The sequence below is a fragment of the Saccostrea cucullata genome, unplaced genomic scaffold (assembly GCF_032062105.1).
Source record: "Saccostrea cucullata isolate Sc308-1 unplaced genomic scaffold, CSIRO_AGI_Scuc_v1 ctg15449, whole genome shotgun sequence".
NCBI lineage: Eukaryota > Metazoa > Mollusca > Bivalvia > Ostreida > Ostreidae > Saccostrea > Saccostrea cuccullata.
In genome coordinates, this window is record NW_026928986.1 from 3,042 (window position 1) to 19,607 (window position 16,566).

Sequence of the window (16,566 nt, forward strand, 5' to 3'; positions counted from 1 at the left end):
ATGAAACCGAGCGGTCTGTTAGACTATTTAAAATAAAGACATTCATTTGACACATAACAAATATTAGATATTAAATGATACGGCAAAGATGAGAAATTATGTGGAATGATTGCATTCTAGGAAAAACATTAGCATTTGATTTAAATTTGTAGTTTGTTTTGTGTGTGTATTTAAAGTTTTAGCAATAGATTTATCGCCGATAAATTGACAATATATGTATTTACAAAATAACTATGTATTTTTTTATTTCTATCTAGAAATACAACCCCACCTACCAACAATTGTGATAAACAATAACATTAAAAATAAAGAATTAACGAGTTACATAAGATCGTGCTTCCTCTTGTCAAGAATTGGTCCTGAATAAAATCACAGAACATCTGTTGGATTACATTTCATTTTGCAAAGCAGCTCACAATAAATCACGCCAAACTTTAATTTCGTACGTTTTCATATGACAATTATGCACAAGAGAATCAATGATACATGTAATTAAGAAAAATTGTGTCATTTTTTTTTTTTTGCCTGTAGCAAATGCACTGCATCATTCTCTAACTGGTCCCATACATGTATTTTGAATCTCAACTTATCTTGATGAGAGGAAACACTATTTTTAGACCGTTTGAACAGTACAACTAAAGTAGCAGAGGAGTTGGTGTACCATGTCATTCTTACCATCTTCACTTAAACTAATAATTTAACCATTGGCATCTAACGTACAAATCCTCCTCCCCTTTGTAACACAATGAAAATATTAATAATTCAGGAAATCTTAGAATACGGTACATATAAATATTTTTTTTAAAATACTGTATACATGTATATGCCAACTCTCATCTCTTATACTTGAGGTCTAACTACTTTTATCTTGTAGTCATCTACCATTAATATTTATATTCACAAATATCTTGCCATTTTTAAACTACATGTATTTCAAAATGTCCCAAAAGATATATGTATGTCTCCATAAATTGTGATATCAACAATTCAAGGGGGGGGCTGTTATCAAATAATACGATAGGGCACATAGTTATCTGATAAGTAAAGTAAAACACTTCATCTTGTAATATGAACAACCATAAATTTTCTTCTCCCAAAAGTTTTGCGGATTAAGTTGAAACTTGTCAATACTATCTGGAGCAGAGAGCACAGATAGTCAGATATACAGAGGAAGTGAATTAGTGATGAAAGACCAATGTCTTAATTTCAATCAAAATGCACACATAAGCCTTTGACACAGGTGAGTTAAAATTCATGGTTTACTTTGATAATGCATTGTAACTCAGTCTCTAAAAAAGAACAATCAACAAGCCTTCAATGGTGTTCCAGACACATTTAGTATAAATTTATTGATATTGACAAATTTCAGTTATGATATATGAATGAATTTCTTAAATTTTATAGACCTCACATTAATTGTCTCTAACTATGAAAAAACTGAAAATCTCAATAAATCAACAATCTGTTCAGTTTAAAACTTTGCATTTCCTGTACATGTAACCATCTTTCAGAGGCAAATGATATTTCAGCAAAGTAAAGGCATAAAATATTGAGTTTGTCTGATAAAATATAATTCACAAACCATGTAGAATACCGGCTTTTAAATTGTTTCATTGCATTTTACTGTGTATCAATGTAAACATTAGCTGTCACAATCAGTGTATAGCTGTTGATTTCGTCTTTTTAATCTCTTTGATTGAGGACTTTCTTCACATTCTGTTCCTTCGTTTCTTTTTTGCGATGATTTATCAGTGTCCCCTTTACTTTCATCCTGTGTTGGTTTTGGACTAGATTCTTTGACACTCCCCTCTTGCTGTTTAAAAGATTTTTGCTCTCTGAGAATTTCTTCAAGTTCTTCATCACTGTTTGGCACAGCTAACTCGAGATGAGCTCCAGATTGCGAGGTTGAAGCTTGGAGTTTTTTCTGAGCAGCCATCATCTCTAAAAGTTCTGGATCAGCATCGTCAATATCAGATTCTGTCCCAACCAAACTCCTTGACATCAAGACTGTCTTCCTGTCAGAGAACACACTTTTCACAGGTGAAGATTCTTCATCCTCAGAACTTCTGAGTGATGTATTAAGTGATGAGCTCTCTGAGTCAATATTGACATGTTTTAAGGGTGACGCTAGCTTTTGATCTGATGAATCTGATTTTTGAGCTTCTTTTTGTGCTGACATGATTTCACTAAATTCATCTTCCTCATCAGAGATAGAAATTTCGTCTGGATTGAAGCTGGCATTCTGGTCATCAGTGGACAGGTTCAGGCATCCTGATATGAAACTCTCATCTGCATTACTGGAGGATAAGAAACTTCTTTCACTGCCTGAAATAAAAAAAAAAATAATTAAAAATAAACTAAGGAAAATCAAACAAGAGTCCAAAACAGATGATATGATGATTTGCAAACTATTACTTATGAACACATTATAAACCAAACTAATCATACAAAGGCATACTGTTAAATTTATCATTGGTATGATAAAAAAAAAATCAGAAAGTTGTACATATATCAAAATTCAAACATCCGTCAAACATAATCACCAAAAAAGACATCACTGAGGCAACAAAAAAAATGATGTGTAGTTTCTAAGACAGTGCCACTTGGTCAAACACTACTTATTGATTAATTTTATTAACATCTGTAAAGGGGAATGACTCCTTTAGTTTTTTGTTTTTCCAAGTAAAAGTTAGTGTTTTCATAACATACACAGTATATATTTCTTCTTTGAAGTGGAATTAATTTTTTATCAAAATGTTTGGAATAAATTTATTAAAAGTTAAGTATGTATTATATTATAATATAGCTAATAAATAATCTATAGTAAAAACTACTAAATGTTTTGTAGTGAATTTTAGCATGTTGAGTTAAAAAACTAATTCATTTTTATTTTAATTTTTAAATTTTTAAAAATTATAGAATAATAATGGAGAGAGGATATAAAACTAAATTGACAATGTATAAATTATTCTTATGCAAGAAGTACCTAATCTTTTTAATTGTTTATTCACGCTTGATTTGGTTTCTATTGATTCAAATCTATTATTATGTGGTGACATTAATTTGCCTTTACAGATAAATAACACATGTAGTATTTTTGCTGCTGTTCATAAATTCACTGATGAAACATGTAGATTCTCTAGTTGATATATTACATCATATTGTTATTGTTTTTTTTTTCTCTTGTATCAATTGAATTATTTTTCTTCAATTTGCATGACAAGTTGTACTGTATAAAGAGAGAAACTTAGTAAGTTGTACAGAACTTGTTTCCAATCCATTTCATTTACTCAATAAAATATGTTCAAAACAAAACACATCGTCAATAAAACATCCCCTGTACGTTAAATAAAATACTGTTACATGTACCAGCAAATTGAAATTTTCCAGGATATGCAATATCCCAAATTCAGGGACTTCAATTTTAAGACAACAAAGTTAAAGCAATATGAGCTGTAACTTTGATGTCAGATTTTTTTGTTACAAAATTATAAACAACTATTTCCATTACTGAAAAAATAACATTAATAAACTTCTGTTGTTCATTTTTGTGATGGAAGGACTATTTATAAGCTTCAATTAAATAAAAATTACATTTTTGTCGTCCTGTACAATAATGCTTTCTTATATAAAACTGTACATTGGATTGTAAAAGAAGTCTTTCTTCTGCTTTATTTTAGACTAATTGATCATAAAGGTCTAAGTTACACACAAATTTATCATGATAACACATTTTAACAGCAAAATAAAATTTTCAAAAATGCAGCTCATATTGCTTTAAATTTACAGATGATAATGTTTTTGTTCCTGATATTTTTCAGCTCAATGGGCCACATCTTTATTAACAAGTTTTTCATGAAACTTTCTAATTTAATAAATAAGATTTCATCTCAAATGGATGTCACAGTCAATCCACTATAAACAAAAAATAAAAGACAAACAGTAATTTTCCTTGTATTATTCCAAAATAATTTGATTTTCTGCATTCAAGCCATTAAATGACTATGAGATCAAAAATACCATGCTATAATAATGCACCTTTAAACTATGTTATAGAGAATTATACCTGATACAGAAATGAAGCTTGGTTCTGACTCATATTCCGTGTCATGTTTTACATCATCGCCCTCGTCACCCCCCTCTGTGGCCTCGTTCTGTCTCCCCCGCAGACTCCAGGGCAGACAAAGTCTCCAACTTGATGTGGGAGTCTTTACCCAAAAACACTGCATTCGGATCTGTAGTTATTGAAATCATATTTTTTAGAGAAATAATAGTGAGGGAAAGTTAATTATTAATAATTGAGTTGTAAGATAAGATATCTTATACATGTAATAAGATTTATATGACACTTATTTGTTATAACACGTATTTGTTTCAAACTCCATAAAAAGACATTAAATGTAAATGTGGCTATCATAAAAGAAAATGCTCAATGATTAATGACTAAAATGTGTGATGTTTTCCCAGTTTTCCCAAGTATCTGTCATGCAGAAAAAGGGGGGGAAATTTTAATTTAAAAATTAAATTACAGACACATTAAATTGCATTGAAATATTATTCACAGGATTGAACACTCTATTTTTTTCTGTTAAGTTCCTGGAACACTGAAAATTTAAACTTCAATATTAAAAAAGATATATTAAAGCCACTTGGTCCAATTCTAATCGCAAAAAAATATATTCGTTTTTCTTCTTGAAAAATAATTGTCCATAAATTGTTTCAACTTTTGTCAAATTATATCCCCAAAGTCTTTTTCTTTTTAAAAAATATCAAAATTCAAAAGTTAAAAAAATAATTTTTGTTAGGTCACACAAAAAATAATCCTATGTTGATATCACGTGAAATCACATTCGAAAAATTAAATTTATCGCTTACATTTCATGAAGAACAAACCCGAGCATTTTATTCACAACAAAGTACTTATACCTGCACAAGGAAAATATTTTAGCCTTAACTTCCTTTATTAAAAATCTGTAAAAAATATCTGATTTTCCTTTAAATATGCTTATTAATATAAAAATTACTATGGATTATGTTCAATTAATTTCTTAATTTTCGAAAAGGGATATTATGACTTAGCCTTCTACCAATGGAAAAAATACTCGGGTTTGAATTATCTCCATAATTAGATATAGCCTATAAATTTATTTTTTTCAATCTTTTTTTCAAAGGTGACTTCACAACAATCTTAACTTCCCATCAGGAACTTCTGTTTGTCAATAAAGTTTTTGATCTATGTTTTTCTTGTAAGGATTGTTGTAATAAACTATAAAAATCAATCTTATAATTTATTTTTATATATTATCTATGTAATGATGTACTTTTATCGTGTAAGATAAAATGTGCCTGTTTCGGATTACGCGGCTTTAAGGTTTATTTATATGCGTCGAGATGCTTGCTATAAACCTGTAAGATCCAACATTGTACACAGTAGAGTTGTTTGGGGATTTTAAAAAGGGGGGGTGATTTCTTCTTTGGTTCATTTGGGTTATGGACAGGGCTGTTTTCTCAAAATTTTCAGGAAGTGACAAATCCCCACCAAAGTCCTCTAGTATTTGATTATATCTTCCTTTGTCACAGTGAAATCCCACCTAAAAGAGAAATACATTAAAAGATTTGTCTAAAGGATCTGGGTAAAGTCAGTAAAAAAGTGGTCATCCTATTATTTATGGAGATTGCAGAAATTGTGTTGACCCCTGCCTTAGAAAAAATTCGTAATTCTCATATACATGTACATACTTTTATTCATTATAATATCTATTTCATTTTTGTTTAATGAATAAACCTGACAATATCTTATGCGTAAGTCCTAATCACTAAACAGACTTGTATTTAAATGGGGAAAGTTCACTTGATGTCTGAGAACTATAATAAGATCTTTTTTAAGTAAATTACCCCCTTTTCATTGGAGCCTGGTCCGGCATGTATCTGACCATCTTTAAATTCAGTAGATGATTGGTTGATTTCAAAATGGCTAACCATTCAGGATCTAGCTCTATTTTCATTGGCTTTTCTACATCATGTGGTATGTCTAAAATCTACATGTACATACAACCATAAATTCACAAGAAATGAAAAATATATAATGCTTCGTCGATGAAATGAATTTTTGAAATCTAATTCATAAACAAATAAGATAAAGATATAATTACTTTTTCCATAAATTTACAGTATATATCCTTAATTTCAATAAGATGTCTAAGAAATCTTCTGCATATTTTCTTTTTACCTGTAAAAATTTTCTTCTTGGTAAACATTTATCCAGAGATAAAAATTTTTTTGTTTTTGATTTCCATCTACCTCCTATCAAAATCAGAACAGTATTGATTTTTCTATATGACATAATTCTTGAAAAAATTTTTAAATGTTTGACTTAGGCATTAAAACTTAAAAAAATATAAAAAATAATCAGATTATAAACACATAATAAGATGATATAATGCTTGCCTGATGCTGAACAATGGCTGGGAATTTAACATGAAGATGAGCAGGAACCAGGTATTCTGGCTTTAAGTGATAAAGGAGATCTTTGGGAACCCGGGTTTCCCCCAAGTTTTTTCCTGCCCCTACTTCCTCCCGGAAATATTGCTTCTTCTTCAGCAGCATGTTAACATTTCCAAAATTATAAATCCCTCTGGGCCAGTCATGGGACAAAAATTTTCAACTGGTCTATATCTGAAATGAAACATAATTCATCTTTAATTTTTGAAATCTGAATACCTGAATATGCAGCATAAAAATAATTTTTTTACTGAGATTTATATTAGAAAAGCATAATATACAGTAATTATTTCTCTTGTATCTTGAATCTTCTGAAGGGATTTATGTTTTAATATGTCTTCAGTAATGTATGGAAAAACTTTCAATATTGACTCTTTTTGAACTTCGTAATGCATTTTTTCATAATTCATAATGCTTCTAGTAAATAGTTGCGGATCTCCTTATAATAAAAAGAATGGGTATTAATGAACATTTGTTGCTCTATAATATTTTTATTTACCAGTAAAATTAATTACTTATGAATTAAAATCCGAAATGAGTATTCACCAATTTCAATATAAAATAAAAAGAAATCTTCAAGTTACATGCAAGTATTGCAATACAGCATTTCATTACTGCTTTTTTTGTTGCATCTCAAAATCTCATGCTACAAAACATCTGCTTAAAACAAATCACTGTCTACCTTAACAAAATTCTCCATCAATTAACTTGAATCTAGTACTGCTTATGAAAATTTACACTTTTTGTTTATATAGGACAAGATTTTGGAATACACAACATCTGGACTAGTAAATTTTCAGAGTAAATGGCACGTAGAAATAAAATGTTTTAAGGTCCACAGAGATTACATTCTCATGATTCTCAAACCTCAACTCAAATCCTTGGCTTCAAACCCTCTAATTTGAAGAAAGGGAAAACACTACATGTGGTACTTTAATTAAGGTCTTCCGACTTCCTTCGGAAGACCTTACTGTTTTTCTTATGTTTCCTATTATTATTATTATTCCCTTTTCATAGTACAGGTGATTTCTCGGAAACTACTGAACCGATTTCAAAGATTTTTACAGGAATGATGCATTGTTGTGATATCTCCAGACATTTTTTATTTTTTGAAAAATCACTTCCGGTCACATTTTTTGTCAGATTTTCTTTTTTTAAATTTCCATTTTGTCCAAGCATTTTTTTCTTGTTAACCACTCAAGATTGAATCACGATATTTTCGGGGATGATAAAACATCTCTTTGAGTTATGCATGACGTCTTTTGATTTTGCATCCGTCACTTACGGTCGACACCCGGAAGTGATATTCAATTTCAAGATTTTTTGAAAAATTCAACCGTTTTGAATAAAGGCAAATAAAACTTATGTTCACATTTACAATCGTCAGCAAAACGCATCCACTGGAATAACTTCCGGTGTAAATCGGAAGTAGTCGAAAAATTAAGCTTTCTCTCTTGAGTCGAAAGAAATAGAATAAAATGGTTTTATTTGAAACACTTATTTTTACTTGGAAAAACAAAAAACTAAAGGAGTCATTCCCCTTTACAGACATGAATCAAATTGATCAATACAGTAGTGTTTGACCTAATGTGGCACTGTCTTAGAAACTACACATCATTTTTTCTTGTTGCCTTTGTGATGTCTTTGTTGGTGATTATGTTTGACTGATGTTTGAATTTTGATATATGTACAACTTTCTGATTTTTTTTATCACTGCCAATGATAAATTTAAGAGTATGCCTTTGTATGATTTGTTTGGGGAATAATGTGTTCAAACATAATAGTTTGCAAATCATCATATCATCTGTTTTGGACTGTTGTTTGATTTCTCTTAGTTTATTTTTAATTATTTTTTTTAATTTCAGGCAGTGAAAGGAGTTTCTTATCCTCCAGTAATGCAGATGAAAGTTTCATATCAGGATGTCTGAATCTCTCCACTGATGACCAGAATGCCAGCTTCAATCCAGACGAGATTTCTATCTCTGATGAGGAAGATGAATTTAGTGAAATCATGTCAGCACAAAAAGAAGCTCAAAGATCAGATTCATCAGATGAAAAGCTAGCTTCACCCTTAAAACATGTCAATATTGACTCAGAGGGCTCATCACTTAATACATCACTCAGAAGTTCTGAGGATGAAAAATCTTCTCCTGTGAAAAGTGTGTTTTCTAACAGGAAGACAGAATTTATGTCCAGGAGTTTGGTCAGGACTGAATCTGATATTGACGATGCGGATCCAGAACTTTTAGAGGTGATGGCTGCACAGAAAAAAATCCAAGCTTCAACCTCGCAATCTGGAGCTCATCTGGAGTTAGCTGTGCCAAACAGTGATGAAGAACTTGAAGAAATTCTCAAAGAGCAAAAATCTTTTGAACTGCAAGAGGGGAGTGTCAAAGAATCTAGTCCAAAACCAACACAGGATGAAAGTAAAGGGGACACTGATAAATCATCGCAAAAAAGAAACGAAGGAACAGAATGTGAAGAAAGTCCTCAGTCAAAGAGATTAAAAAGACGGAATCAGCAGCTATACACTGATTGTGACAGCTAATGTTTACCTTGATACACAGTAAAATGCAGTGAAACAATTTAAAAGCTGGTAGTCTTCATGGTTTGTGAATTATCTTTTATCAGACAAACTCAATATTTTATGCCTTTACTTGCTGAAATATCATTTGCCTCCGAAAGATGGTTACATGTACAGAAAATGCAAAGTTTTAAACTGAATAGATTGTTGATTTATTGAGATTTTCAGTTTTTTCATAGTTGGAGACAATTAATATGAGGTCTATAAAATTTAAGAAATTCATATGTCATAACTGAAATTTGTCAATATCGGTAAATTTATACTAAATGTGTCTGGAACACACCATTGAAGGCTTGTTGATTGTTCTTTAAGTTTTTAGAGACTGATTTACAATGCATTATCAAAGTAAACCATGAATTTTAACTCACCTGTGTCAAAGGCTTTTGTGTGTATTTTGAATGAAAATAAGACATTGATCTTTCATCACTAATTCACTTCCTCTGTATATCTGACTATCTGTGCTCTCTGCTCCAGATCATATTGACAAGTTTCAACTTAATCAGCAAAACTTTTGGGAGAAGAAAATTTATGGTTCAGATTAAAACATGGAGTGTTTTACTTATCAGAGAACTGTGAGCCCTTTCGTATTATTTGATAACACCATCGATTCTCTTGTGCATAATTGTCATATGAAAACGTACAAAATTAAATTTTGGCGTGATTTATTGTGAGCTGTTTTGCAAAATGAAATGTATCCAACAGATGTTCTATGATTTTATTCAAGACCAATTCTTGACAAGAGGAAGTTCGGTCTTATGTAACTTGTTAATTCTTTTATTTTTAATTTTATTGTTTATCATAATTGTTGGTAGGTGGGGTTGTATTTCTAGATAGAAATAAAAAAAAATACATAGTAATTTTGTAAATACACGTATTATCAATCTATCGGCGATAAATCTATTGGTAAAACTTTAATACACACACAAAACAAACTACGAATTTAAATCAAATGCTAATGTTTCCCCTAGAATGCAATCATTCCGCATAATTTCTCAATTTTGCCGTATCATTTAATATCAATGATATTTGTTATGTGTCTAATGAATATCTTTATTTTAAATAGTCTAACAGACCGCTCAGTTTCATAACAGTTTTTGGTCAATATCAGAAATTTAAAATAAACATTGTGAACAAATTTGTGACGTAAGTAGGCTAGTGAAACGATTACTTTTCTGTACTTTATTGTTAATTTGTGGATAATTTTAAATTTGCATGTTATGCTTTCTGTTAAAAAAATATCCTGGTGTTTTTCTGGCGTAAGTCGTCATGTTTTGTTTGCAGGCGAGTTGAATATAAAACAAAAAAATCTTGCCTTAACCAAGTACAAGTGTACCTGCTTTGTCAGAATGTAAACAATCTTGGAATTCAACAAAGTTTTTATCATAATCAATTTGGCACTGGCCTATTCTTGCTTTGAAAAAAAAGAAAATAAAGAAAAATTGTAAATTTATTTTGGATTTATTGATTGTTAGGATACTGTGTACAAATAAATGGTTGACTAAAAAGGTATAATTGAATTTAAATATTTGTTAGGAAAGAAACTAATATGGTCAATTGATTATTGTGACTTCACAATTTCTTCAAATGTTTGTTTTCAATGGTTCTTTTCTGTAAATTTCGCCATCAGCGTCCTTGATTAATTGTTGATATCTGTAAGTGGATAAAAAGTCATTTAATGCATGGTATTAAAATTGAGACTGGTCGTGCATCCATAACACCGTTTTCTAAAAATCAAGCAGAAAAAAAAACACTGAAAACTCTTTGTTTTCTATAAGTACGAATCATTTCCCCCGCGTAAAGAGTAAGCTATTTATTTTTGTATAAATTTGCCGAAAAGGTTTTCTGTGATGTTTGTCACATGAAATGAAATGATGGATGTTCTTTACATACCGATTGAAAAGAAAAAAAAACATATATACCACCCAATACTTCATATTTCACATTCAGATATATCGACAACGTATTGTCAACTAACAATAGTTATTTCCATTCCTATAGCTCGGGGAGCTTGAGATTAAAGATACCACAGAACCTGACACATCTGTTTCATTCTTGGATATTTTACGTGAAAAAGACGTTAATGGTACCTTCATCACCTGCATACGGAGTTTATATATCTCAGCTATTCGATATGCAAGAGCATGTTCTACGTATGAACAATTTTTTAAAACGAGGTAAATTATTGAAAAACAAGTCTAATGATAATTTTAGCTGAAATGCGTGCGGGAGTGAAACACTCCCGCACTTGCACCATTACGGAGATCCTAAGAGGAGTTGTAGCCCCCCCCCCCCAAAAAAAAAAAAAAAAAAGGAGAGCGCTACATTATTGCAGCTAGTCATTTCACCTCGTTAATGACAATGATCTCTTTATAACGAGATTTTATCAAATGAGACATTTCAGCCTTAGTAAAAAAAGAATCTTCAGTTGATTTGAAATATACTAAAAAGTTAAACAGAAAGTACTTAAACATACTTACCTTGTTTTTCTGTTCAAAACTGTAAAGTACATGTAATTGGTATAAATTATTACAACAAATAGACAAAGACTTCATCATAAGAAATATTACAGGTTTCCTTGGAAAGAGTTAAAATGGACGTAAATTTTTGGTGCATTGTACAAAGAAAATTTTCTAAGATATGGACTTAACTTTGGTCTCCATGGTCAAAATTTAAAAGTTGGTACCCAAAGAAAAATGGTCTTTTTGTTTTGGACATATTTTATTGACACTATGCCAAATGGATTGGACAGATGTTCCAAAAAATTTTATAGTCCCCACCCATGCATACAATCTTAATAGCCATACACCATTCACAAAGTTTTACAAAAAATTATATTCATGTACATACGAGGGTTGTCCCAAAATTCCGTAGACAAGCGTTGTTTTGTAGGAACCCGATGTCATATATTAATGAAACTTCGTACATAGATTAAACCAACACTATCTGATAAATTTATGGACAAATATGGAGTAACTATACAAATTATTCCAATTTAAAAGACACATTTCATTGTCTGGTGTAGGTAGGCGGTGCAATACCCAAGAGTTGCAATTAAAATTTGGTACATTATATTTAAAATCCTACGGAAAAGTAATTACTATCCCGTATTTTTTTTTAATGGAAATGAAAATTATTAATACTGTTCTATTAACTACATTTCCCCACATTTTGGTGTTTATGCTTTGTAAATATGATTTTTATAACGTTTTATATACATGAGGTTGAAATCCGACTTTCTGAAAAATGGCGGCTGCGTTGGCACAGGCGGCGCACTGGACTATGATCAAATGTTTTGATCCTGAATTCACTCTTACAAAAATGTACCAGTTATAACGGTTTGGTAGACTAGGAAACTTTTTCTCACCCTAAGTATTTAAAATGACTAAAACGATTTCTCTATGTATATGTGAATAACAGTAGCTATAATAAAAGACAGGGCTTACAAATGGACAAGAGTTGCATTGTGCAACTCCCTTAGAGAAAACATACGAAAAGACCGTAGAAATGTAGCGTTTTCAAATTATTATTATTTCATACCTGTACATGCATATACTTTGTTTACATATTTTAATGTTTGATCATATCATAGTAATTAAGATATTTCACATTTATAACTATAACCGTTTTGTTTAATTTTATAATTTGATTCTGGTAATTGAAATATTTTCTCCAAAAAATTGAACTGTTGACATTAGTATTTTTTGACGTTGCAGATTGCTCCGGGTGTTAGAGAACGATATCACTTTAAATGTTATTACTCGAAAAGTTTTCAAGTAAACATCATAAAACTTCGTAATTTATCTGCCAAGAACACGCTTTATCCACCCTGAAAATTTTATAAAGATACATTAATTTTTTTAAAAGATTTGAACTCAGTCTACGAAATTTTGGGACAACCCTCGTAGATGAACAAAACAATTGTTTTTATGAATTAAGAAATAATATCAATTAATAATGGAGTTTTATGAAGAGGCTTACTTTTACATTCGACAGATGACTTTTACATTTTAGTAACTGGAGTTGGTCTATGTATAAACTGTAGAAGTCAGTCGTCGATTGTAAAAGTAAGTCTCTTCATAAAACTCCAATAATGGTGATAATAAATACATGCAATGTTGATATCAAATTCAAAGAAAAAGGTCTAGTCACAACTACTTATACATATGTGAAATAATGAAAGCCAAAGATGCAAGTAGCTCCAATCAATCAAAAGTTATGGGTAAGGTTAAAGTTTTTACGAACAGACAAACGGGCAGACCGGCGGACAGGTAAAAATTATATTTACCCACAAATCTTCCTTTACAGGACATTAAAATGTCTCTGGAACTCCTACCCTCCAAGAAAACGCGAACCCTTAGAAGTTAATTTAATTGGAAGAACTTGAGAAGTGTAGAAGACCCCTGCCCCGCCCCACCAATGATTTTTTTTATGTCTGCGAAAAAGAGTTTACATGTTTTTTTTTTATTTATTTATTTTTTATTTTGCCAAGATATATATTTATATGTTTGAGTTTTTGCGACTTGAGTAGATCTTTAAAGGAAAAAAAATTTCTGGATCCGAAGTGTAATAATCTAAAATTTATTTAGAGGAAAGTAATTCAAAATTGATGCAGAATTGTTTCATTCGCATCGATTGATTTTGAGATTTCTTCGTGTCGACACCGACCCGACACACGTGAGGACGTTGTACTAAAAAGGTAATAAATTATGAAACGTAACAATGCCAGGGAAATCCGCACTAATCTATACAGTCATGTACCTTGTTCATAGTGAGCATATTGCTGCATTTGATCTTTTTTACATCGTCAAAATAATTGTTCAATTTCATTATCACGTCAATTTTTACAATCAAAACTCAATGTCATGAAGTTTGAGTATATCTTATTGTTTCGCCCCGTGGGGATCCGGGTTAGAATAGGTCCTCAGTACCCCCTTGCTTGTCGTAAAAGGCGACTAAATGGGGCGGTCCTTCGGATGAGACCGTATAAACCGAGGCCCCGTGTCACAGCAGGTGTGGCACGATAAAGATCCCTCCCTGCTCAAAGGCCCTAAGTGCCGAGCATAGGCCTAAATTTGCAGCCCTTCACCGGCAATGGTGACGTCTCCATATCAGTGAAATATTCTGGAGAGGGACGTTAAACAGTATTTTATCCTGCAACTACCCCTTGCATTGACCTAATAAAGGTAACCTAATAAACCAAAGCTTTATCCGGTCACTGCCCTAATATAGCCTCGTGCATGTATTCCGACGTTCCAAAAGCATTGTGACGTCACGTATGCTGCAATGTTTACGCCATGGCGTCATAGTTTCAACTGCGGCGATGTGCCTAAATCTATCGGAATTAGCTTGTTTTGGACGTTCAAATGTAAAATTTTGTTGCAGGATAAACAAAATACATGATAACTGTCTTGAAATATAAGCGATATTTGGGCTCGGGTCGAAAACGTAAGAGGGCTCGGCAAGCCTCGCCCTCTATCACGTTTTCTTACCCTCGCCCAAATATCGCTCATATTTCAAGACAGTAACCATGTATTTTATATGAATCAATCAATCTTATTGTTTCTATCAATGTTTATTTTTTTCAATTCATTAAAAGCAACAGCAGAACTTACGCCAAATAATGGTCAGTGACACGATGTAAGTCAGAGTTGCTGAAACTGCTATAACCGAAGCCGTCAGGAATATTGCAAAAGCAATATAACACTTCTCTGTAAGAAAAAATACACTATAGTAAGTAATTCATATATATTATTACTATTTCCTTGCCTGTTAATTAAAAGTTTTTTGATTTGGAAGCAAATCTTGAATTTCATCTGTCTTGAAAAAAATTCTTTTTACCAGGTTCACATCGCGAGGCCCCGTGGACCGCCCATGTGTGATTGGAAAGACAGATCATTGTCACTGCAAGTTTCTCTTGAAGTTCAGGCGAAGATGTTGCATTTTTGCACCTGAAACGAAGTACGGTTCCAGGGTTGGCATACTTAATGGACGTTGACTGGTTTGTATCCACAAAGGGCACCGACGGAAGAGGACCACAAGCTAAAATTTTAAAACAATGTACGTAACGACAAAACCTCTCATTTTTTAAACTAACAACTTTTTACAAAAGGTTTTATTTTTTGTCTAGAAAAAAAGCTTTGTCAATTTACAATATGATATTATTACAATAATATAGTACTAAAGTAACTTAAACTTTCATTCACGTTGAAAATATTGACCTATAATAGAAAAAAAAACCTTTTTAGCTAAATAATAATAGCTTTGCATAAATAGTACTTACCATCAATTTCATTAAATTGAAGAAGAATTAGTATAAGTAGATATGAAAATAAAGTGCAGTACATTTTTGTAATAGTTTTCTTCTTCAAATAAGATACACAGTTAACAATTTGCGGAAGTCCGCTATATTTCCTGGGTCTTAAAACCTGATACCTCTTCCCTACACATCATGCCTCTAAGTCCTATAACATATATGTATCTTTCTGTGTTATAATATAAAATTTCAGGATATGTTTACTTGCTTATTAAAATTTCATTTGGTATTCAGTCTGAATAAATGTGTACTAAACCTTTAAAAAATGTTGAAAATTGAATGCACTTCGTCAGTTATCTAAATGTATAACTGAAATCATGTAAGAATCAACCAAAAGTTCATTAGATTGGAGAAGAAAATTTTAGTAGAATTTCAAAAAGTGTAAATGGGTTTTTGAAAACATTTTTAGGGCATTAGGCAGAACTATCTGGAAGAATTCTATAGAAATTTTTGCGGATTTTTTTTTCACAAGTCATTTCTTGGAAAGAATCAATTTAATGTCACAATTATTGACCAAAAATTTTTAACTAAGTTGTTAACATACACGGAGGGTTTTCTGGCACAGATAAATATAAAACACAGTTAATACTTATTCTCATAAAAGGGAGAAAACAAGGAGAAGGAAGAATTGATGAAAAACTTAAATAAGGTCCCGTTTCTTAGCGATGCTCTAAGAAAACTTGCAAAGTTAGTAATCAAACTGAGACTTCTTCCCAGATAGTTCTCATTGAAAGTCTTAATTAAATCCGCGAAAATGTTCACATTTTTTTGGCTAAACCCTCAATATTTCCCCACTAAAACGTTTTGTGAATGTTCTGTCGATCAGTTAAAATGTGTAGCTTATTAACGCCGCCATAGGTATACTTCTTTGTGTTCTTTGAGCTCTGTGATAAACGTGATGACTTTAACTTTTCAATCGTCAACTTCCCTTACTTTGGAGTTTATATCTCTCAGTTGATTTCGATACGCATGAGCATGCTCTACGTATGTACAAATTCTAAAACAAGGTAAATTATTGACAAAGAAGTTGTTGAAACAAAAATATCAACAGCCTCGTTTAAAGTCTTAAATTCGTAAGTTCTATGGTCGATACAAGGACCTTGTCAGCAAATACAATTTATCATTGAGTCAAGTACTGACTGAAGTTTTTCATACTAATTGTTAATCC

The 16,566-nt window shown here is 31.4% G+C and overlaps 2 protein-coding genes and 1 pseudogene across 2 annotated transcripts; 1 reads left to right on the forward strand and 2 right to left on the reverse strand.

The window, feature by feature from the left end:
- Positions 1-1,555: 1,555 nt before the first annotated feature.
- Positions 1,556-6,654, reverse strand: LOC134279519 (lariat debranching enzyme A-like; annotated as a pseudogene).
- A 301-nt stretch (positions 6,655-6,955) lies between these two features.
- LOC134279521 (uncharacterized) lies at positions 6,956-9,049 on the forward strand. Its single transcript, XM_062761930.1, has 2 exons — positions 6,956-6,959; positions 8,367-9,049. Exons 1-2 carry the CDS (start codon positions 6,956-6,958, stop codon positions 9,047-9,049), a joined length of 687 nt encoding a protein of 228 aa, XP_062617914.1.
- Positions 9,050-11,501: 2,452 nt separating this feature from the next.
- Positions 11,502-15,449, reverse strand: LOC134279520 (uncharacterized). The gene is made up of 4 exons (XM_062761929.1): positions 15,366-15,449; positions 14,924-15,124; positions 14,698-14,793; positions 11,502-11,581 (listed from the first exon to the last, which is right to left on the reverse strand). Exons 1-4 carry the CDS (start codon positions 15,427-15,429, stop codon positions 11,559-11,561), a joined length of 384 nt encoding a protein of 127 aa, XP_062617913.1. The 5' UTR covers positions 15,430-15,449; the 3' UTR covers positions 11,502-11,558.
- Positions 15,450-16,566: the final 1,117 nt, after the last annotated feature.